The 22,881-nt window shown below is 56.8% G+C and overlaps 2 protein-coding genes across 3 annotated transcripts in view; one reads left to right on the plus strand and one right to left on the minus strand.

Moving 5' to 3' along the window:
- The window catches only part of PKN1 (protein kinase N1), a 29,771-nt gene extending 12,371 nt beyond the window's left edge, over window positions 1-17,400 (plus strand). For both annotated transcript variants that reach the window (XM_075548189.1, XM_075548181.1), the window contains exons 5-22: window positions 5,848-5,993; window positions 6,475-6,688; window positions 7,145-7,339; window positions 8,141-8,250; window positions 8,339-8,482; window positions 10,975-11,050; window positions 11,141-11,282; window positions 11,372-11,468; window positions 13,551-13,624; window positions 13,704-13,779; window positions 13,874-13,965; window positions 15,115-15,291; window positions 15,458-15,520; window positions 15,618-15,694; window positions 15,911-16,053; window positions 16,334-16,441; window positions 16,540-16,620; window positions 17,124-17,400. In XM_075548189.1, coding sequence (XP_075404304.1) covers window positions 5,848-5,993; window positions 6,475-6,688; window positions 7,145-7,339; window positions 8,141-8,250; window positions 8,339-8,482; window positions 10,975-11,050; window positions 11,141-11,282; window positions 11,372-11,468; window positions 13,551-13,624; window positions 13,704-13,779; window positions 13,874-13,965; window positions 15,115-15,291; window positions 15,458-15,520; window positions 15,618-15,694; window positions 15,911-16,053; window positions 16,334-16,441; window positions 16,540-16,620; window positions 17,124-17,369 — 2,261 coding nt within the window. In that variant the 3' untranslated portion in view covers window positions 17,370-17,400. The remainder of the gene's footprint in view (window positions 1-5,847; window positions 5,994-6,474; window positions 6,689-7,144; window positions 7,340-8,140; window positions 8,251-8,338; window positions 8,483-10,974; window positions 11,051-11,140; window positions 11,283-11,371; window positions 11,469-13,550; window positions 13,625-13,703; window positions 13,780-13,873; window positions 13,966-15,114; window positions 15,292-15,457; window positions 15,521-15,617; window positions 15,695-15,910; window positions 16,054-16,333; window positions 16,442-16,539; window positions 16,621-17,123) is intronic.
- On the minus strand, window positions 16,103-19,871 carry PTGER1 (prostaglandin E receptor 1). Its single transcript, XM_075548199.1, has 2 exons — window positions 18,915-19,871; window positions 16,103-18,369 (listed from the first exon to the last, which is right to left on the minus strand). Exons 1-2 carry the CDS (start codon window positions 19,869-19,871, stop codon window positions 18,103-18,105), a joined length of 1,224 nt encoding a protein of 407 aa, XP_075404314.1. The 3' UTR covers window positions 16,103-18,102.
- Window positions 19,872-22,881: the final 3,010 nt, after the last annotated feature.

The raw sequence follows: 22,881 nt of genomic DNA on the forward strand, positions 1-22,881 counted from the left end.
GATGCCTTCTGGTTCTGGGCAGCAGGATGAAACACCGCCTGGTCCAGTGCCCTCCAAAAACCCGCTGCTGTATTTGAGCCCGTCGCAGGCAGCCCGCGGGGCGATCCAGCTCACTGAAGATCATCCGCTTTCCCGCCGCCCCTCCACCTTACTAAGCGGGATGTCTCTCCCCAGGCACCAGTCCCTCCTGATAACCTGTCCGAAGTATGTGAGGCGGAGTCTCACCATCCTCGCTTCCAAGGAACGTGTACACACACACAGCACTTTGCTCTTCCGGCCATATATTGTACAGTTACTGTTCTTCACTGACAACCAATTCGGAGGCCTCAGCTCTCTGCTCTTCCTTACAAAAGCTGGACATAGGAGGAGGTACGCCTTCCCGAGCGAAAAGAGGCTGAATAGGAGGAGGTACACCTTCCCGAGCAGAAAGAGACTGGTGTTGCCCAGTTTGCATGGTTTACTGTGGCCGGAATGACAGATTAACGAAGAGCAGCGTGACCCTTCCTCTCACATACTCTGGACACGCTGCCAGGAGAGACCGGACCCTAGAGAAGGACATCATGCTTGCTAAAGTCGAGACGGGCAGTGAAGGGAGGAGGGTCCTCAGGGAGATGGATGGACACACTGGCGCCAACAGTGGGTTCCAGCATAGGAACAGGTGTGGGGATGGCACAGGACCAGGCAGTGTTCCGTTCTGTTGTGCACGGGGTCACTGTGCCTTGGAACCAACTCACTGTCACACTCATTGTCAAGAACATCTCCAGATTGATGCTGGATGCTGGATCCTTCAGTGCTGGCTTTGCTAGGGTCATTACTGTCTATACCCTGCAAGGAGGCCCAGTCACTCTGACAGCACAGGGCTATCGTTCGTCAGCCCTGTGATAGCAAGTACCACCAGTGAATGGCCACAACAAAGAAATGCATTTTCTCACAGCTTAGGAGACTAGACATTGACATTCTGTCTGTCTCTGCCAGCTCTGCAGGTAGATCCTAGCTTCTCTGCTTTCCTGGTTCCTTGGATAGCTCCATGCGCCTGGGTAGATATCTTGCCCCAGTGTGTTTAATTTTCTTTTATATCAAGAGATATTAATTCCAAACACACCCTGGACGATCCTGTTTCATTAATATAAGATGAACCATTCCCTGATGCAATGATAACTGCAGAAATTAGAAATTAGGGCACATAACTGGGGGAGGGGGGCACAATTCAACCCATAACTTTCCTTCCTTTGCTCTGAACCCACCCCCCACCCCAATCCATGTCCTTACCATATGCAAAACATACCATATATACTCAAGTATAAGAAGACCTGAATATCAGCCAAGGCACCTAATTTTTTTCTCTTTTAAATCATTTTATTGGGGGCTCATACAACTCTTATCACAATCCATACATCCATCAATCGTGTCAAGCATATTCGTACATTTGTTGCCATCATCCTTCTCAAAACATTTGCTTTCTACTTGAGCCCTTGGTATCAGTTCCTCATTTATTCCCCTCCCTCTCTGTCCCCCCTCCCTCATCTACCCACTACTAACCCTTGATAATTGATAAATTATTCTTTTGTCATGTCTTACACTGTCCCATGTCTCCCTTCACCCACTTTTCTGTTGTCCGTCCCCCGGGGAGGGGGTTATATGTAGAGCTTTGTGATTGGTTCCCCCTTTCTCCCCCACCTTCCCCTTACCCTCCTGGGTATCACTACTCTCAATATTGGTCCTGTGGGGTTTATCTGTCCTGGATTCCCTGTTGTTCCAGCTCTTACCTGTACCAGAGTACATCCTCTGGTCTAGCCAGATTTGGTTGGTAGAATTGGGGTCATAATAGTTGGAGGGAGGAAGCATTAAAGAAGTAGAGGAAAGCTGTGTGTTTCATTGGTGCTGTACTGCACCCTGACTGGCTTGTCTCCTCCCCATGATCCTTCTGTAAGGGGATGTCCAGTTGTCTACAGATGGGCCCTGGGTCCCAAATCTATACTCCCCCTCATTCACAATGATATGATTTTTTGTTCTTTATTGCCCGATAACCTGAGCCCTTCGACACCTCGTGATCACAGAGCCTGATGCGCTTCTTCCATGTGGGCTTTTTTGCTTCTGAGCTAGATGGCCGCTTGTTTACTGTCCCGTCGCGCAGGACATCAACAACGTGGGTACCTGAAAGAGGGACTGGGAATGAAGATGGGCAAGGGTTCAAGAAATGGAGGCAAGACAGGAATCTGATCAAGCCTCATTTATTGAGCTGAGAGCAGAGGTTTAAATAGCCAGCGAAGGGCGGGCACCATTACGTCACATGTAAAGTAAGGTACAACTGAGGTAGCCAATAGTCGTGCATCTCCAAATAAGGCAACCAGGTAAGTATGCTAACGAAGCATTCCTGATGCCTGGCGGGGAGATGCCATCAGTCATGTATTGACCAATGAGCTTGGCAGCTGCTAGTGAAAGAGCACCAATCCTAGCAAGGGTCAAGGCAGCCACCCTCTGGCAGGAATTGAGACAAAGGGCAGTAAAACCTCAGGGCAGTTTGTATGGCAGGAAACCGAGAGTAAATTCATAAAGGTCGTACATGGCTAAATCCAGGGTAGGGAAACACACAGTTCCCTACAGTTTACATTCAAGCCTTTAAGACCCCAGACACTATATCTTTTGATAGCTGGGCACCATCAGCTTTCTTCACCACATTTGCTTATGCACCCGATTTTACGTCAGCGTTTGTGTTGGGAAGGTGAGCATCATGGAATACCAGTTTAATAGAACCAAGTGTTCTTGCATTGAGGGAGTACTTGAGTAGAGGCCCAATGTCCATGTTCTACCTTAATACTAAACCTATAAATATATGCACATAGATCTATTTCCCCATCATCATATATAAATATATTTACATATGTACTTGCCTGTATTTAGACCGAGGCACCTAATTTTACGACAGAAACTGCATTAAAAATGTGCTGAAAAACCCAGCTTATAAACAAGTATATACAGTATATACATCATCACCATCTCCTAAAAGTCTTCAATCATCTCCAAATCCTAAACCTCATTGTCAGGATCATCTAAATGAAACATGGGTGCCCCCTCAGGAGACTTCCTTCTGAGGGCAAAATTCTTCTTCAGCTGTGAACTTGACACATTTAAATGACAAATGATGGTTCCTAAAGTCTAACGATGGAGCCTGGGGCAAGGTAGACGTTTCCATTACAACTGGGGGAAAGTGGGGATGGGTAAGAAGGGATAATGAGCATCAAACCCCAGCAGAACCATGTAAGCTCGTCCACAAAGCTGAGACCATCTAGCCAGTGACCTTGCCCTCTAGACTCAGGGTGTTGACCATACCCTCTTGATTCTGGGTGGGGGCCCTTGCTGCTCTGGGCTTCAGCTGTCCCTCCCAGGCCTACTAGATAGCAGCTCTGCTCCCTCAGTTGGGGGAGGTCCTACCCCTTCGACCCTGACAGTCCCCGTTCTTCTGCCTTTGGGGCAGAGCAGCCCTGCCCCCCTTCAGTTTTGAGTGGTGACCCCATCCCTTTGGCACTCTTTAACAGCAGACCCAGACTCTGGAACCAAGTCAGCAAAGATCCAGACCTAGGAGGCTGTGGCCTCCCCCTTTTAGATCCCGGACACTATGGGCCCACCCTTTGAAGCCAAGAAGCCCGTCTGGTTCCTTCCAACAGCCGTGCTGATCTCTGAGCTGCTCCAGGGATGCGCTCTTCTTTTCTTAGAGGATGACAGATATTGCTTCTTCCGCAGATGTCAGCCTTCATCTGTCCCCCGCTGTCTAAGCTGATGGGCTTTCCAAGTTCATCACTTATAAGGGCTACCTTCCACCGGACAGTTACACCTCACTCAGACAGGCTCTGCTTCCCCACTGCAAGAGAGCATCGCCCTTCGTCCATCTCCCAGTCACGTGTTAGTGCCTCGTTCTCTTTTAAAGCCTCACGGGCACATGTAATGGCCACACTTCTAGTCACAGTCTATGGCGGGTGTCGTGTGTCTTCTCTAAGAAGATAGAGCCTTTGTCTGTAGCTCCCCTGTCTTCTTTCTGAGCCCTCCCCTGAGTTGTCTTTGATGTCCATCATTCCACCAGTATCTCCTCGATGCAGTCTAAGCTTTTACTATTGTGAGATTCCCTGGAGTTGGTTCTGACTCATCACGATTATGTGTACAAAAGAACAAAGTTGGTGCTGTGTTGGAGCCTCTTGTTGAAGCCACTGTGTCAGTCCATCTCAGTGAGGATCTTCCTCTTCTTCACAGGCTTTACCAAGCACGATGCCCTTCTTCAGGGACTGGTCCCTTCTGATAACATGTTCAAAGTGTGTACGATGAAGTCTCCCCAGCCTGACTTCAAAGGAGCAGTCTAGCTGTGTTTCTCCCAAGACAGATTTGTTTCTTCTTCTGACAGTCTGGCTTATATTGTCCAGCTGGGCATTTCCATTGTGAGTGGAAGCCACTGTCAAGAAATCAAATGGTGAATTGTGTTGGGAAAATCTGCTGCAAAAGACCTCTTTATAGTAGGACCAGGTGGGCAGCGAGAAGGAGGAAGACCTTCCACCAGATGAATCGGCACAGTGGCTGTAACAAAGGGGCCAAACATAAGACCAATTGTGAGGCTGGCTCGGGACCGGGCAGTGTTTCCTTCTGCTTTGCAGAAGGTCGCTATGGGTCACACCGACTTGATGGCACCTGACAGCAACAAGATGTCTCTGACCCAAGTCAGTTGTCCCTAACATCTACAGCAGCAACGTGAGTCACTACACGGGCTCCCTGGGAACCGTGTGATGGCTTGGTCACGTTTCTGTGCTGCTGGGTGACATCGGAACCACAAGCAACTGTGTGGCTCTTCCTCAGTCAATGTACAAGTCTGTGATGACCTGCGTACTGTGTGATAGCAGGTCTGCGGGGACAGTGTGACTATGTTTGTAAGGTGCCATGCCAGTGCATATCAGGGTTTGTATTGTGAGTGTCCAGGTGGACATGACTGTGAGGGTGACTCTGTGGCTGAGTGCCACCATGTGAACCTGGGCCTTTACACCAAACCAAGCCAAACTCACTGCCATCAAGTCAGTGCTGACCCATAGCGAGCATATAGGACAGGGTAGATCTGTCCCAGTGGGTTTCCGAGACTGGAACTGTTTGTGGGAGTAGAAAGCAGCCCTGTCTTTCTCCCTTGGAGCTGGCTGGTGGTTTCGAACTGCTGACCTTGTGGATCGCAGCCCAATGCATAACCACTACACCACCCGGACATTGCCTCCTCACTCACAGCCATTTCTGAGACCAGGTCCTTGTGCCTCTGGGTGGTGATTTTCCTGTATCAGTGTGACATGGTGTGACTGTGCCCCTGCCACTTCAGACTGTGTGTGACAGCCAGTCTGTTTTCCTGTGACACAGACAGGCGCTCTGTGCCTCTGGGTATCTGCCCGTGTGACAGCATTGCTCTGGCGTGTCCAGGAGCCCCATTCATGTGGCAGGGTAGGACCATTCTAGGCTCTGGTTGAGAGCCCTGAGCATTTGTCCCACGGTATATCTGGCTCCTTCTACTTGTCCCAGCGCATAGGCACAGAGATGTTAGTGCATTGGTGTCATTGGGATTGTGCCCCACCTACCTGTGATGGTTGGCATCCCCGTGAGTAGGGGTGATGAGGCCATGCCTGCATGAGGGCAAAGACTGACCTCAGAAATTGTCCCATTGCATGAAGGTGACATACATAGGTCTGTGTGACAGCAGCCAGGAAGGTGTGCCTGGTCCCCTGGGGGTGTTGGGGCGAAAGAGGTGGCTCTACGTCCCAGTGGCTGCCTCTCTGGCTCCGGGGTTAGCGTTTTGTGGGCGCCCGCTGGCTTCACCATCCATATCTGCAGGGGGTCCGGACCTGGGGGCTGTAGAGCTGCGCATCGAGGAGCTGCGACACCACTTCCGAGTCGAGCACGCAGTGGCAGAGGGCGCCAAGAATGTGCTGCGGCTTCTCAGCGCGGCCAAGGCCCCAGACCGCAAGGCGGTCAGCGAGGTGAGGACCAGGGCAACAGCAGGGGCAGGACCATGGCAGGGGCGGGGCCTCTGAAAGCAGGTGGGTGGGTCCTGGGCGGGGCCTAAGTGAGGGGCAGGAGGCTGGTTGGGTGAGAGGCGGGACCTCCGCAAAGGGCGCGGCCCCAGCCTGGGGTGGACCCTCAGATGGGTGGGGTTTAAGTCAGGGGCCAGCTGCTGGGGAAGGACTCTTGAATGCGGGGGAGGGGGGGGAGAGGGGGAAGAAGGGGCATTGCCTGAGAGGGACCTCAGTGAGGGTCCTTGAGGGCAGATCCCTGCCTTCGAAGGAACCTTGCATTGGGATCAAGATGGTTTGGGATCCAGGTTTCTAGGGAGAAGAAGCCTCCGGTAGGATTCAGCTGATGTGGGCCAAAGCCTGGGGCTGCGCTTGGGGATGGGGTGTTCAGTTCCCCCAGTATGACTGCACAACCACCACCCTCCACCCCCCCACCTCCCCGCCACAGGCTCAGGAGAAGCTCAGCGAATCCAACCAGAAGCTCGGGCTCCTGCGGGAGGCGCTGGAGAGGCGCCTCGGGGAGCTGCCCGCCGACCACCCCAAGGGCAGGCTACTGCGGGAGGAACTAGCCGCAGCCTCGTCCGCCGCCTTTAGCGTCCGCCTGGCGGGGCCCTTCCCTGCCACGCACTACAGCACCCTGTGCAAGCCCGCCCCGCTCACAGGTGGCCTCAAACTCTGCCCATCTGACCCCCCACCCATGATTCCCCAGCTCGGGTAGTCGGGCACCCCCAGCTCGAAGTCCCTGCTATTTCCATCTGGGACGCCCACCACGCACAGCCCTAGGTCACCACAACCCCTAGCCCACTGTTGGTCCCTTCACCCCGCCCCCCCCTCCAGCCCCTAGCCTTAGAGGGCCTTTGTCTAGGTCACGCCTTCTCGGTCCCCGGGCCTGTGCTCTAATTCTGGACTTCTGCCTCCTCCTTGCCCTCCCCTAGCCCTCTCCAAACATCGCCCGCCCCCCATGCCTTGTTCCTTCAGCCCCAGTCCCTTCCCTACCCCAACTCCGCTCTCAGAAGCCCAGCCTTAGCATCTAACCCAAACTTCTGAGCCCCACTCGCTTCCCCCCGCCGCCCCCCCCCACCTTCTGACCCACATCACTAACCCTGCCTCCCCCACAGGAACGCTGGAGGTGCGTGTGGTAGGCTGCAGAGACCTTCCAGACACCATCCCCTGGAACCCCTCACCTTCGGCGGGGGCACCCGGGGCTTCCGACAGCCGGCCTCCCTTCCTGAGCCGCCCAGCCCGGGGGCTTTATAGCCGGAGCGGAAGCCTCAGTGGCCGGAGCAGCCTCAAAGCAGAAGCGGACAGCGCTGGTGCGTGCAGCATCGCAGCCGGGCAGGGGGGTTCCGAAGGACAGTCCGCGTTGTAACACTTTCAAATGAAGGCAAACGTTCAACAATGTGTCCGTAAAGAAAGAGCAGCCAGAAACAGGCCATTTGTCAGCGTCCCAGAAGCCCTTTGTCCCCATTCCTCAATTCTGCCCCAGAGGCAGCCTCTCCCCTGACCTACGATTCTCCTGCCCTTGCTTCTCTTGGTAGTTTTAGCGCCTGTGTGTGCATCTGGGAACCCCAAGAGTATCGGTCATTATGCCTGCTGCACAGACCGTGGTCAGTGTGTCTGACGTCTTTCGTGCAGTGTTACATGGTGTTGCCGAAGCGATTGTCTGCTCACTGTTGCTGCTGTTCAACTCGTCTTCTGTTTCAGAGTGAGCCAGATCACAGGGCTACATAGCTTTAGGTTAAAGAGAGTTAACAGCATCCAGTTCAGTCTACACTGGATAAAATCATCCAATAGATGTTAGTGGGGTGTTTCTCATTTAGGGCTATTATATAAACATTATATTTGTGTCTCCTGCTGGACACTTGCATGCATTTTTTCTCAGGTAAATACTTAGAAGTAGGTTTCTAGGACTTGAGTGTGGAATAAATATTAACTTAGATCCCTACCTCACACCACACACTTGCATACACAAATCATTTGGGAATCAAAAGACCAAGCGAAGCAATTTTGACAAGATTCTATAGCCTCGTGTAGTAGGAAGGATCTCTAATTAGGCAGACACAGGAAATCTCCATCCACATCATTTCCCTTCTTAATGCCCGCACCCCCTCCAGGCGAGGTCAGCACTGTGCTCAAGCTTGATAATGCAGTGGTGGGGCAAACATCCTGGAAGCCGTGTGGCCCCAACGCCTGGGACCAGAGTTTCACCCTGGAGCTGGAGAGGGTAAGCTGAGTTAGGGGATGGCAGGTCTTATAAGAGGGACTGTGGGCCTCAGGCACCCCAAGTGACTGTCCTCTTACCGCCCCTCTAGGCCCGGGAACTGGAGCTGGCTGTATTCTGGCGGGACCAGCGGGGCCTGTGCGCCCTCAAATTCCTGAAGTTGGAGGATTTCTTGGACAACGAGCGACATGAAGTGCAGCTGGACCTGGAACCTCAGGGCTGCCTAGTGGCTGAGGTATAGCCCTGGGCCCTGGAAAAATGCTTCCTCCCTTCCTGCCCGGTGTCCTAGAAAAAGAAAGATACTGTATCCACATGGTCTCTGCACTTTGCTAGAAAAAACACATGTACTCTTCCCCATTAATGACATAACTTCAGCTGTGACTGATAGTGTTCTGAGGCAGATGTCTATATGCACATGTATAGACACATACATGATATATATATATTATTCACACACATATAATTGTGTGTATGTATATCTATATATCTATACAGGAACAAAGTTTTATAAGGAACACACACAATATACTAAGGAACAAAGTTTTATCAAGGCAGAAGAAACAAACAACAAAGATAAAAAAAAAAAGAGGTGTTAAGGAGATTGTCATGAGAACTACAAACAAGCAGAGAGGGATTCTTCCTGCGGGGGCTTTGGGATTAAATCCTAAATCCAAACCTCCCCGCCAAGGTGTGATGAACACTTGGGGCTGCCCGATTCCCTGTGGTGGGAACTCCCCTGCACTGCAGGCTCCCAGCACTCTGTCCTCAGCCCACTAGAAGCCAGGAGCTTTCCTAACTCCCAGTTATCACAACCAAATGAGGTCCCCAGGCTCTGCCAGATGTCCTCTGGTTGAGAACTCCTGGCCTGGTGCTATTTTTCATACGAACCACGAATAAACTCTTTAAGAATAAGAGTACCAGCTGCCCCTTCACAGCACGAGCCAGGCCCTGTCTCAGTGCTCATTCCTTTGCACTACCCCATGATCTGGGCTGTCGACCGGGGAGGAAACAAGCACAGGGAAGGAAAGGAGCTGGCTCCTTCATTTAGCAAAATCATTCTAGAAAATTCTTTAAATGCCCCCCCCAACACACACAGGTGCTCCATCTTATGTGTCTCCCTTTGACGACCGTACCCCTGTACAAAAGTGACCCCATCCTTGACTGAGGACCACCGAGAGAAGGTCACTGTCGCTGGTCGGTACCATGGAGTCAGCTCCAACCCAGCGTGACCCCATGCACAACAGAACAAAACACTGCCCGGACCTGCGCCTCCTCACAATGCTTCCGACGTCCGAGCCCATTGCTGCAGCCAGGTGTCCATCAGCTCCTTGAAGGCCTGCCTCCCTCTCTGCTGCCCCTCCACTTTACCCAGCCTGACGTCCTTCTCTGGGGACTGGTCTCTCCTGAGAACACGTCCAAAGGACGGAAGATGAAGGCTCACCATCCTGGCCTCCTAGGAGCACTCTGGCTGTACTTCTTCCAAGACAGACTTGTTTGTCCTGTTGGCAGTCCCGGGTACTTTCAATGTTCTTCTCCAGCAGCACAATTCAAATGCATCAATTCTTATTCGGGCCTTCCTTATTCAATGTCCATCTTTCCCATGCATATGAAGCAATGAAAAAGAACAGGGCGAAAGTCTAACTTCAGATGGTGGCGCAGTGAGATTATCTTCCATCTCGGACACTATCCCACAGCAAGTGGGGAATGGAGGTGGGTGAGCCAGAGCATCAATTTGGAAGCAGTCCTGCCCACCCATGAACTTGATTTGTCGCATCCTCTTCATTCTTGTGACCCTACCGCCTCGCCATCCAATAGAACACTCCGCAAATCAGTGGGAAACACTAGAGTTCTTACCCAGTTCTTCATCTTTGCCGGACAATGAATAACAAGGACCGAGGAACAATTGATGCACGTGAATTATGGCGTTAGCAAAGAATATGAACCAGACCAGCAGAACAAACTAAGTCTGTACGGCCAGAATGCTTCCCTGATAGAGGAGGGCCAGGGAGACATTGTCTCATGTCCTTTGGACAAGTTGTCAGGGGGACCGGTCCCTAGAAGAGGACATCATGGTTGATAAATTAAGGGGTCATCCGAAAAGAAGGCCTTCAAGGAGATGGATTGGCATGGTGGCTGCCACCATGGGTTCAAACAGGAACAAGTGTGAGGATGGCACAGGACCGGGCAGGGTTGGCTCCGTTGGGCATTGAGTCACTGCGAACTGGACCCCGCTCAGTGACCTTGAAGAGCACCAGTTCATCTCTCATTTTAGCACAGTTCTTTGGATTTCAACAGCCCCCCGGGGCCTGGGGGACTATGAAACAGCCTTGTCATTTCCATACCTTCTGGAAGTTATGATTGAGCTATAAAGAACGAAATTGGACCAGTGACTTTCAAAGGTGGCCTCAGTCCCCACCCAGAGCCCCCTCCCGTTTGTGACCAGCAGGAGAGCATGCCTTTGACTGTGTCCCCAGGTGATGCCGACACTGTGGGCTGGGGCCCACCCTTGGAATGTCACTGCACCCACTATTGCCTTTTCCAGATGGCACCTCAGGGGGCCGCGCCTGGGCAGCGAGTTGGTTCTAGGAGCCCTCGCCAATGCCACATGGAACTCTGCGAAGGGAGGTGACACCACAGTTCCCTGAACACACCCTTGAACGTTGGCGTGTGCCCACCTGTCCCCCAGGCCGTCTCCTGGAACTGTTCCCCCTTCCCCCATCTCCCCAGGTCACCTTCCGGAACCCTGTCATTGAGAGGATCCCTCGGCTCCGAAGGCAGAAGAAGATTTTCTCCAAACAGCAGGGTGAGGGGCTGGGCGAGGACGGGTGAGGCCAGGGTCTTGAGCAGTGTCATAGAGGGCGCTGCCAGCCCGTCACACTCCACCCCCCACCAGGGAAGGCATTTCAGCGTGCCAGGCAGATGAACATCGATGTCGCCACGTGGGTACGGCTGCTTCGCCGGTTCATCCCCAATGCCACCGCCACAAGCACCTTCAGCCCAGTGGCTTCTCCAGGACCCGAGCCCCGAGCCACAGGGTAGGAGGGAGAGCCCTACATCCCCACGGCCCCCTGCCCCTGCTCCTGCTCCCGGGTGCTGGGTCCCAGACATGCCCCTCCCTCTGCAGCAGTGACATCCCTATAGAAAAGCTGAACCTCGGGACCACCTCGGACAGCTCGCCCCAGAAGAGCCCGTTGGAGCCTCCTGCCAGCCCGTCGAGTGTGGTGAGTGCCCCCTTTGCCTCACCTAGGGCAGCAGCTCTGGGAACGCCCCACAGCACATTTCTAGCAGAACCTGGACCCAGTGGTCCAGCCCGCTAACCCTGGGCTGCCTTACGGGGACAACAGAGGTCAAAGGGTGGTTACCGCAGGGTGGCCAGTATTGACAGGGAGAGGGCACAGGGGAGCCTACAGGCTGATGGAATGTTTATGCATCTTAATCGAGGGCAGAGGCTGGCAAATGCTTTCCGTAAAGGGCCAGACGGTCCTTGTCACAACCATTCAGCTCCGCACTGAGCCTCTTGCACAGGCAGCTACACACACACACACACACACACACACACACAGAGAGAGAGAGAGAGAGAGAGAGAGAGAGAGAGAGAGAGTGTATAGAATTGCTGTATTCCAGAGGGTTTTCAGAGTCACATTTTTGGTGGGGGGCGAAGTCGATCACCGCGCCTTTCTTCCAATACACCTCTGGGTGGCACCACCCAGAGCGGTCAAACTCGGAGGAAACTAAAGTGTAAATTTCAGATAACCTGCATCCTGCAACCTTGCCCTTCGTTTGCGTTTGTGGTGGTGGTTGGTGTTTCTAACCAATCAAAAATGAGAAAGCAAACATTTTCTTGCTGTGATAACACAGGTGTCGGGGTGAATTTGACCCGGGGCGGGAGTTTTCTACGGACCTTGGACTAGGGCAGTGGCTCTCAAGCTTCCTTAATGCCTCGACCCTCTAATACATTTCCTCATGTTGTGGTGACCGCCCCCCCCCACCTCCAACCATAAAATCAGTTGTGTTGCTACTTCATAATGGTAATTTTGCTGCTGTTATGAATCGGGCGACCCCTGTGAAAGGGTCGTTTGACCCCCATAGAGGTTGAGACCCACAGATTGAGAACTGCTGGTCTAGGAGATGGTGACAGTGGACCCAGATCAAACCTTGCCCCTCTGGCCACTCTCATCCCACATATCTTCTATCTCATTAGAAAATAAAAATAAGAATGTACCTCCACGGGATGCATTTAAATGAGATACCTATCAGATTAGGGGGCATCCCCAAGTGTAGTAACCACCTACGGCTAGAGTGGATGTGGGGCCTGACCCCCAGGGAGCTGAGGGAATCGCTGAATCTCAGTAAGACTTTTGGTGAGAGGTGGCGGCAGAGTTCAGGATTGACATTTTTTGACCTGGAGTGTGTGTGGGCTGTGGGTGAGAGAGCTTGGGAGCCAGGTTGGGAGTTGGTGTTAACACAATGTAATGGATCCACATGCAGCTGCTCAAAGGGGAGGCACGCCCAGTGGGCTGGTGCAGAAAACACTCCCCACTTCCCTACCGGCCCCCCCAACCCCCCACCGTCCCAGGTCCCAGATAGATTGTTTGGTGGGAAATACAAGACTGGAGTGCAGTAAACAGCTGTAAAAAGAGGGAGCGGCTGTCGTCCCCGCCCACAACTGGGGATTTTCCAGGGGTCTCCAGAACGCCGTGGCCTCTCCACACCACGTTCCCACGAAGGGCTTGACGCCCCCTCCGAGAACCCCTCCAGCACGAGGGGTTTCACCTCGTCCAGTCCCAAGTTTAGAACTGGGCCTATAAAACCTTCTTGGAAGAGGAGGGGCTGGACCCGCAGGAATTGGGTTTTCATGAAAAGAAAATACGTTTTGAGTCTTTTCCCAGTGATGTGCGCATGTGCTCTGAGGTCTATAGCGCAGTAAAGACCTGTCCTTCTGTAAGGCTCAGTCGCAGTCATGGGGCTCAGGAGGTAAATGGTAAAGGATGCTTGAGGTGCTCCAGGAGCGGGGCCGGGGGCCGGGAAAAGGAGTGGGGAGGTTCCGAGTTTCCTACAGTCCACAGCTGACTGCCTGCCAAGGTGCGAGGAGCAGCGGGGAGCAGAGGCCGGGTGGGGAGGACAGCTGTGCAGTATTTGGGGAAGGAGCCCTCCAAGCACGGGGTCATCAGTGCAAAGGCCCGGAGGTGGGAGTGGGCCTGGGTGTGTTCTGGGAGGGCAGTGAGCTGTGGGGCAGGTGGCGAGGCTGGGCTCAAGGGTACCTGCAGTTGGGGAGCACTGCTGACCTCTTCTCCCTCCTGCAGAGTTCCAGGATCCAGGAGCCCTCCCCTGAGCTGCCTTCGGAGACCCAGGAGACCCCAGGCCCCGCCCTGTGCAGGTAATGCTCCTCCCTCAGCCCCGCCCCTCTCCCCATGGACTTCCCAGCCCCAATCCCCACCCTTGTCCTCTCTCCACAGCCCTCTGAGGAAGTCACCATTGACCCTCGAGGATTTTAAGTTCTTGGCGGTGCTGGGCCGGGGTCACTTTGGGAAGGTGAGGTGAGGGCCAGGCAGTGGGAGGCTGGGAGCCCAGGCCTCCGGGCCCCATGGGCTGGGTCCCAAGCCCGCACCTGCATGCTCTATTCCAGGTGCTGCTCTCCGAATTCCGGCCCAGCGGGGAGTTGTTCGCCATCAAGGCTTTGAAGAAAGGGGACATTGTGGCCCGAGATGAGGTGGAGAGGTGGGCAACAATGCGCAGGCCCTCTGGGAGCCTCTGTCTACTCCTCTGGGAAAGTTTCCCTCCTTGGAGCTGCTGTGAAAATAACTGTTAAGAGTCGCTTTAACTTTGTTAGCACGTAGGGGAGAGAACAACAACTCTTGTAAAGCACCTACTGTGTGTTTTTAATCCAGGAGTTGACTTCTCCCCCCTTGCTCCCCCAAGAGAAAGCCCTATGAGATAAAGCCTGTTACTGCCCCCATTCTGCTGCGACAGAGGTTGAGCTCCTTCCCCAAGGTCACACAGCCAGCAAGCAGCAGGGCCAGGACCAAGATTGGAACCTAAGGAGTCAGGCTCTCAAGTTTTTTTTTCTTTCTTTTCTTTAGTGGGGTCACCGCCCTGCTTCTGCTTTGGGGGAATGGACCCTGAGTTCAAGCCCCACCTCTGCCACCAACATGCTCAGAGAGACCCTAGAAAGTCACTTCACCCTGAGCCTCAGACTCCCAAACTGGGAGGAGTTATTGGCTGCGGGCAGTGAGAGGCTGGAGACACTGAGAGTACCCAGTGTAGGGCCTGCGAGTTGGGAGAGGGGCCCTGATGAACCCCAGCCCTCTGGGTATCCCTGTACACACCAGGAAGCTAATTCAGACAGACTTAAGCAAACAAATTTATTGATCTGGACTGAAAATGTCCAGCGGTGATATCCCTTCAGGCGTGGCTGCACCCAGGTGCTCAGCAAACCTGCCTGAGTTCTGCTTTCCTGTGTGTGGGTTTTGCTCACAGCCCCCTTGTAGGGGCAGCTTTAGGCCCAGCCCACCAACTTTAATTCTGTCCTAATCGTTCCAGCAGAAATGCTGGGGCAGAATGTCACCTGCGTGGATTGTCCATCCTGCAGCCAATCCTTGGTTGGGGAGAGGGGCTCTGATTAACCTGAGCCTTGTGCTCACCCCTGGTGGTTCTCCACAGAGCAGCAGTGAGCTGTTACCGAGAGAGAAAGCTGCCGTGGTCCAGAGTTAGTAAGCAACTGGCCCCAGGTCACCCAGCAAAGTGAAGTCCAACGTAGAACCAGGCCTGGCCTGCAAGGAGAGCCTCCCCAGACAGCTGTGGATGGAGGACTCTGGAGGTTGGGCAGGGGGCAGCCATGGCCTCTGACCCGTGCCCTCGCCTGCCCAGCCTAATGTGTGAGAAGCGGATCCTGGCAGCTGTGACCAGCGCAGGGCACCCCTTCCTGGTGAACCTCTTCGGCTGTTTCCAGACGCCTGAACATGTGTGCTTTGTGATGGAGTACTCGGCCGGTGGCGACCTCATGCTGCACATCCATAGCGACGTCTTCTCGGAGCCTCGAGCCATGTGAGCCCGTAGCCCCACCCCGCCCACCCCCAAGAGCTAGGAACTCCCACACACCCCCAAGCCCCGCCTTCCTGCAGTTCAGGGGGCTCTTGAGGATGGGGGAGCCAAGCTGATGTGATGCCCCACTTGGCGGCAGCCTGCCCCCCTCACCTGTCTCCCGCTGCAGCTTTTATTCAGCCTGCGTGGTGCTGGGTCTGCAGTTCCTCCACGAACACAAGATCGTCTACAGGTGTGTGCGTGCGCCTGAGCCCGTGCGCGTGCCTGTGCATGCAAGGTTCTGTGCTCTGCTCGCTGCGTCCTTTTTACACCCCCATGCTCCCCCACAGGGACCTGAAGTTGGACAATTTGCTCCTGGACACCGAGGGCTATGTCAAGATTGCAGACTTCGGGCTCTGCAAGGAGGGTGAGGGCGGAGGCAGGATTTGGGTGGGCGGGACCTAGCCTGTCCTGCTGGAGCTGGGCTCCCAAGGACTGGCCTTGGGGAAGTCTACCCAGGCCAGACTGGTCCCCTACTCCGCCCCTGGGATAGATGGGATAGATGGGGTCTCTGGAACTTCCCTACTCCCACCCATCCCCGGCTATGCTAGGTTCTAAGTTTGCTTGGTTCTGCCACCCCCAGGGATGGGCTATGGGGATCGGACCAGCACCTTCTGTGGGACCCCGGAGTTCCTGGCACCCGAGGTGCTGACAGACACGTCGTACACGCGCGCCGTGGACTGGTGGGGGCTGGGTGTGCTGCTCTATGAGATGCTGGTTGGGGAGGTGAGTCCCCACCCTACCCCCCTTTCATCCCCCCCTACTGGACCTGGACATGGCTTATGTCTCACTGGAATGCCCCCCTCCCCCATGTCCAGGCGTGGGGGTGACCTCTACCTCCACAATGTGTACAGGTGGTTGGGGGCAGATGGTTTGGCTCTCAGGCGTCAGTTTCTGCACCTGTAACTTGGGAATGCTTACCACCCCACAAACAGAGGACTGCGGGGGGGAGGGGGAGAAGGAGGGGCTTGCAGGGACTGGCTTGACCTGCCTTCCCTGCCCCCAGTCCCCGTTCCCAGGGGACGATGAGGAGGAGGTCTTTGATAGCATCGTCAATGATGAGGTGCGCTACCCCCGCTTCCTGTCTGCCGAGGCCATCGGCATCATGCGAAGGGTGAGGATCTCCTCCAAACGGGGACACTGCCATGGGCCTGGGGAGGGAACCTGGGGCCCAGGAGGGGCAGGTCCTGATACAATATGCCCTGCCCCCAGCTGCTGCGGCGAAATCCAGAGCGGAGGTTGGGGTCCAGCGAGAGGGACGCAGAGGATGTGAAAAAACAGCCCTTCTTCAGGGTGAGATGCCTCGCCAGGGCCACCAAACCCCCCTCCAGAACCACCCCTCCAACCTATCTCCTCCCTCTCACCACCACCAAGATCCAGACACCTCACCCTGAACCCCCCAGGGCCCAGTCACCCCACATTCCTACCCAAGGACTTTGTCATCTCCCTGATGGGCTGTCCGATCCTCTACATAGAGCCAGGGCATCCCATTACACATGGTCACCTCCCCTTGATAGCCCCACCTCCTTCCTCCTTGGCCATTCCTACCCCCACTGAATCTCCAACACCCACCTTACCCCAGAATGGTGGTGTAGGGGTCCCACCCAGTGTGTGAGCTCAGGCTCCCTTGACTGGCCACCAACTCCCCTCCAGATCTGTCAAGCTCCTAGGCCTCCATCCCTTTCCTCTGTTTTGTGGCTCCTCCTGGACTCCAGGGCTGGACAGGTCTGGGGGACTGACTCTTCCTGGGATCGGGCCTCTAACCTCCCATGCTGACCTCTGCCCCCCTCCCACAGACCCTGGGGTGGGATGCCCTGCTGGCCCGGCGCCTACCGCCGCCTTTCGTGCCCACGCTGTCCGGCCGTACTGATGTCAGCAACTTCGACGAGGAGTTCACGGGGGAGGCCCCCACGCTCAGCCCGCCCCGCGACGCACGGCCCCTCACTGCCGCCGAGCAGGCAGCATTCCGGGACTTCGACTTTGTGGCGGGGGCTGCGAGGTCCTCCCCGCCCCTCCCCAACCGAGCTCTTAGTAGTTTTTAAAAAGGCCTTTGGGGTTTACCCCATCCATGCAGCCTTGTCTTTTCTTGTGCGCAGCCGGAGGTGGGGTTGCGGGGTGCGTGGAAGAGGGCAGAGTTCCAGGGCAGGTTAATCCCGTGGGTAACAGGGCGTATAGTGTGGGTAGGTGCTCTGGGCTAAGGTGAGGCGGCCACTGGAAGGGGTCCAAGAGGGTGGGGACTCAGAGCTATTGGGGGGCATGTAGCCTTTGTAGAGTACATGGGCAGGCAGTAAGCCGTGTGGGTTTGAGTCTGCTGGGGCCAGTCGAGGCTGTGAGAGCACAAGGTTTTGTGGTAAAGTTTGGGGGAGCGCAGGGTCGTGATGAGCAGAATGGTTGCCAGAGGTCCTGGCGGAGGGAGCTGCTAGAAGCACCCCCCAGCCGTTGGCTCTTCTCGGGTGGTGGGTGTCTCGGCTTCTGGGGCGGCAGTGGCTGTATTCAGCGCATGCTCCCTGCGGTTCCGACTCCCTGGCTGGGCCCCGCCTCCCAAAGACTGAACCTCGGTATCTGAGCCCCTGTGTGTCCAGTGCCAGGACCGCTCCCGCCACAGCCACTCCCCTCCCTACCGCACCCCCACCCCCCGCCCCTCCGGAGCCAACTGCCCGGAGGAGCCACCCAGTACTGGGTTTGTCCACAAAGTGGCTTTGTTCCCGGAGGGCTCCATGCCATGTGCCAGGCCAGGGGTGGTGTGTGGCTCCACCGCAGGGCCTCTGGACACTCCTAGAAGTGGCCGAGGCCACTGTGCCGGGAGCTGCGCAGCGAGTTGATCTCCCAGGCGCTCCGGGTCAGGCCCAACCCCACGTGGCCGCTCTTAGTGCCAGCCCTGGGGGGCAGAAGGCGAAGTAGCTGGCGCAGCACGGCCTGGCGCAGCAGGATGTACACCCAGGGGTCCAGGATCTGGTTCCAGGAGGCGAGGCGCACGGCCAGAAACAGCGGCCGTTGCAAAGAGCTGGAGCCCCAGCCCCCGACGGCCAGCACCACCAACACCTGTGGAGAAGCTGCTGTGAGCGGCCTGGGGCTGCCCTGTGAGGATAGGAGCGCGCAGGAAAGGATACGGGTGGGTAGAGTGCGGTGGGATGGGGAGGTACGTGGGTGCGTGGCTGGCAGGTCGGACAGTGCCAGAGTGGTGAGGAGGGTAAATAGGGGTGTACGTGGGAGGAACTGTGGAAGTTGGGCGACGTGATTGAAATGTGCCTTCTGGGGTGGATTCTCTGGTAAGAAGAGTCCCGCATACATATCCCAAACGGCAAGAAGCAGAGAAGAGAACGTGGGAGTTCCTAGGAGGGCAGGGTCGAGAGGGGCGCCAAGCTATCTGGGGGAGGAAGCAAGCGTGAAGGACGCCTATGGATAGATGGGGCAAGTCTCCTCCCAGAGGTCACGCCTAGCGGCTAGGCCCAGCAAGGAGTGACCAAAGGAGAGTTGGTCGTCTCAGCAGGGCAGCAGTGGGTAGGGGAGAGCCCCGCTCCCCCCACCCCATCCCGGGAAGGCAGCAGGCTAGTTCGCGAGCAGCCACGGGGGAGCGGGGGGCTCACCAGCAGCGGGCTCCAGCAGATGCAGGACACCATCATGATGCCCACGAGCTGGCCCACCATCTCCACGTCGTGGGCTCGCGGGCCGCGAGTCGAGCCGCCGCCTGGGGAGCTGGCGGTAGCGGCGCCGGCGGCGGAGGCGAGGGAAGAGGCGGACGAGGCGGAGGCCGAGCGCGCGCCCCAGCGGCGGCGGCCGCGGCGGCCATCGGGGCTGGCGGCCGGGGGGCGGCGTCGAGAGCGGCGGCGGCGCCAGCGCGCACGGAGCAGGGCCCAGCCGCTGAGCGTGTTGCACACGAGCGCCGCTAGCAGCGCGGCCAGGCCCAGGCCGGCGAAGAGGCCGGCGAGCAGCGCCTGGCGCCAGCCGCCCGCCGGGCCGAGGCCGATGAAGCACCAGGTGCCCGGGTACTGCAACTCGTAGCGGCCCACGCGCGCCAGCGGCAGCAGCGCCACGGCCAGGGCCACGGAGGCCAGGGCGGCCAGCACCAGGCGCGCGCGGGCCGTGGAGACGCGCGCCGCGTGCAGCAGCGGCCGCGTGACGCCCACGCAGCGCTCCACGGCCATGCCACAGCCTAGCAGCAGCGGGCACAGGCCGAAGAAGACCATGCAGCCGCCCAGGAAGTGGCAGGCGCCGCCGGTCGGCGCGCGCCCCGCCGTGTACAGGCGCAGCACCAGCGCGCCCGGGATCACGTGGCCCGCCAGGTCGGTGGCCAGCAAGCTGGCAACGAAGAGTAGAAAGATGGCGGCTGAGCGGCGACGTCGCAGGCGACCGGCAGCCTGCGCCAGCAGCGCCAGCGCCAGCATATTGGACAAGGCGCCCAGCGTCATGGAGAAGATGGGCAGCGCCGGCGACCCGCCCGGACGGCCAGATGGCGGCGGGGCCGAGGCGTTCGGAGCTCCGGGCGCCACGCATGTGGTCGCCTCACCGACCAGGCTCAGGTTGAAGGGACCGCAGGGGCCCATGTCAAGTGCCGGGGGACTAGGGAGAGTAAAGCAGAAGTCAGGCAGTCCAGAGGATAGTGCGGTCACTCAGGTTGGGGCCAGCCAGCGGCCCCATTAGTGTGCCCCCTCTGCCCATGAAAATTCCAAAGGACCTTCGACGCTCAGTTCCCGATCCCCTCGTGTGCCAACCACTACCCATCTCAGCCCTCTCCCAGAATCCTAGATGTCACCCTTCCGTGTCTGTGCCCCAGCCCTACCTGTCCCCTACCTTCCCATTCTCACATCCCTGTCTGTGTGTGTGCAAGGGCACATGCCTGCACACACAGACACACGAGTGTATGGCACACACCCATTCTACACACACAACACACCTTGGATGAATTTCTGACTCCAAGGACCAGCCCAACCCCACTCCATCTCTGACCTTCAGTAACCTTCACTATAGCCCCATCTTTGAAGCTCACCCCAGCTCTACTGCCCACATCCCCTCTGTTCCCATGCTCACATCTATGTTCTCACGGCCTGCTGCCCCCCAGGGTGCCTTCTCTATATCCCTGTCCCCATGACTCCATCTGTTTTCACAGCAAAATCTCCTATTTCCAGGGCCGTTTCTGTTCTCATGACCAGATCTCTGTCTCCCATGGCCTCACTAGCCCCCTCAGCCACCTCTGTCCCCATGGCCTTTTCTGTCCCCCAGTGTCCCCTACCAATCCCCCTCAAGCCACATCTGCCTCATAGCTCCATCTCTCTCCCAGAGACACACCTGTCCTTATAATCCTGTCTGTCCCCTCGGCCACATCTCTGTCCCATGATGTCTGTCTCCCATGGTCTTTCATCTCTATGCTGACGGCCCTCTCTTACCCAGGCCCCGCCCCTGACCACCATGCCGTCACCCTGGGTGCCCACAGTTCCACTCCATGTCAGGGAGCAGGGGTGGGGCTGAGGAGCAGGAGGCCTCAAGGCCCACCCTGGATGATCCATTCCTCCCTACCCCAGTGGTGAACCAGATGGACAGGGAGGGCAGACAGATGGTAAGACCAACAGAAACAGATGGGGCTGGGCGCAGAGGAACGCCTAGGCCAGCCGGGCGGAGTTGGCGCTTCTCCCAGCCGCTTCCCTCACCTGGGCCCCAGACTCTTACCCGGCGCTGCCTGGGACCCTGGGTCCCCATCGCCTGCCACAAGGGCCCTGCTGCTGGCTTGCTCTGCGCCTGGCCCTCTGTGCCCTGCCTCTCGGCAGGCCGCGCCCTCCCACTCCACCCCCCCCTTCTTCCTTCCCTCCCTCTGGGGCGGGTCCTAGGCTCCCAGCCTGCCTGCCTCCAGGGGTGCTCTGGCCCTTGCCCCCACTGGGGGGCCCAGGGCACAGAGACCCCTCTCTGCTCTTCTGGCAACAGGCAAGGGCTCCTCCAGGCCCCAACTCCTGCCATGATTTGGCTTGGCCGCCAAGACCCCTTTCCTCTCTGACAGGGCAGGAGCAGCCCCCTTTCCACAGGCAGGCTTCTCATTGCCTCATTAATAAAGCGGATAACATCTAAACACTGGAGACTGTGAGTGTGGCCTGGGGCAGCTTTGGGGGGTGTCACCACCCTTAGTGAGGCTGTGGGGTTGGGGGGCCAGCGCTGCGCATGGGCACCCACGCCCAGGTGGCTTCATGGCTGTCGGGGTGCCTGGCAGAGGGCAGGGCTTTGGGTGAGACCCAGTGTGTGAGGTCAGGCCTAGCCTGGCCAGTGGATCCGCCCACTATTTACACAGAACCTTAAGCCCAGGCCCAGGGCCCTGCAAGTCATACCCTGGAGGAAAAGGGGGAGGTGGCCGAAGAGGGAAGGGAGTCAGGAGGTCTGGCCACAGATGGACTCCCCCCAGCCCAACTATAGCTCCCCCAGGGTCTAGGTTCCACTTTGGGATGCACTGACCTGACACCTGGGACACACAGTCCAAAGCCAAGACGACAGTCGCACCCTTCACCCTGGAGACACCACCAGAGCCTCAGCCCTTCTCCTAGAAGTAGTCCCAGATACTCATCCAGTCACACCCTGAGACCTCACTGCATCGGCACGTCCCCGGCCCCTCACCAGTCATCAGCAGTCCCTGCTCACTGAGACCACACTGTCCCCAGCATGGCGCTGGTTGGGGTCACTTCCCTCAACCTCCTAAAGCCCAGCCCCCAAGGAAGCAAGCTTTGCTCTAGGTACCGGTCTCACTTCACTCCCGGCTGAGATGAGCCCATCATCGTCACCCTCCATGTCACCTGGATGATACCCCCTAACCCAAGACAGGTATATACGCTACACCCCTGAGGACAAGATGACATTCGCCTCCTTCCCAGAAAAAGCCACACTGACACAACACTCATGACCTTGGGCCCTAGCCTGCCAACCCAACATCCAGACACATTTCTACTCTGCATGGGAGGGACCCCAAGATGTGGGGGCCCACCTCTCCCCTGAATATTGAAGACCTACTCTCACACAGTACCGTGTTCACCCTGGGATGCCAACATTCAGTAGCCACTCCCCTTGCCCAAAACACACAGGTCACAGACTTCGCCACCCATAGCCACCCGTTCATGGTCTTACAACCTTTACTGGTGGAGGGGGGAGAAAGCAGCAGCGGCCACCCCCAGCAGCCAGCCCGAGGATGCGGTGGAGCTTCCACCTCGCCAGCTGGCTGGCCAGCACATGCCCCCTTTCACAGCCACCCATGGCCCTACTGGGTGTGGGGAGCAAGTGGGTGGGCGGACTCAGGCTTCACCACAGCCTCTCAGCTCCCCACCTCCCACCCCCGACATTCCTGTAAGAACCTCTGGCTCTGCTCCTCTTGCCTCAGCTCCAGCACTTCCCCTCCAGGTCTGGCTGGGGTCCCACCCCCCCCTTCCCTGTCCCCCCCACAACCCTACAGGATCAAGTGAGTTGTCAAAACAAGCAAGCTAGGTTTTATGGCTGTGGCAAACCATCTTGGGCCTGGAAGCCAGGGACCCTGGCCGTCTAGGAATCTGTTGCGGTGGGGGCAGGAACCCCCTATCCTGGGGGTGG

This window comes from Tenrec ecaudatus, chromosome 1 (assembly GCF_050624435.1).
Source record: "Tenrec ecaudatus isolate mTenEca1 chromosome 1, mTenEca1.hap1, whole genome shotgun sequence".
NCBI lineage: Eukaryota > Metazoa > Chordata > Mammalia > Afrosoricida > Tenrecidae > Tenrec > Tenrec ecaudatus.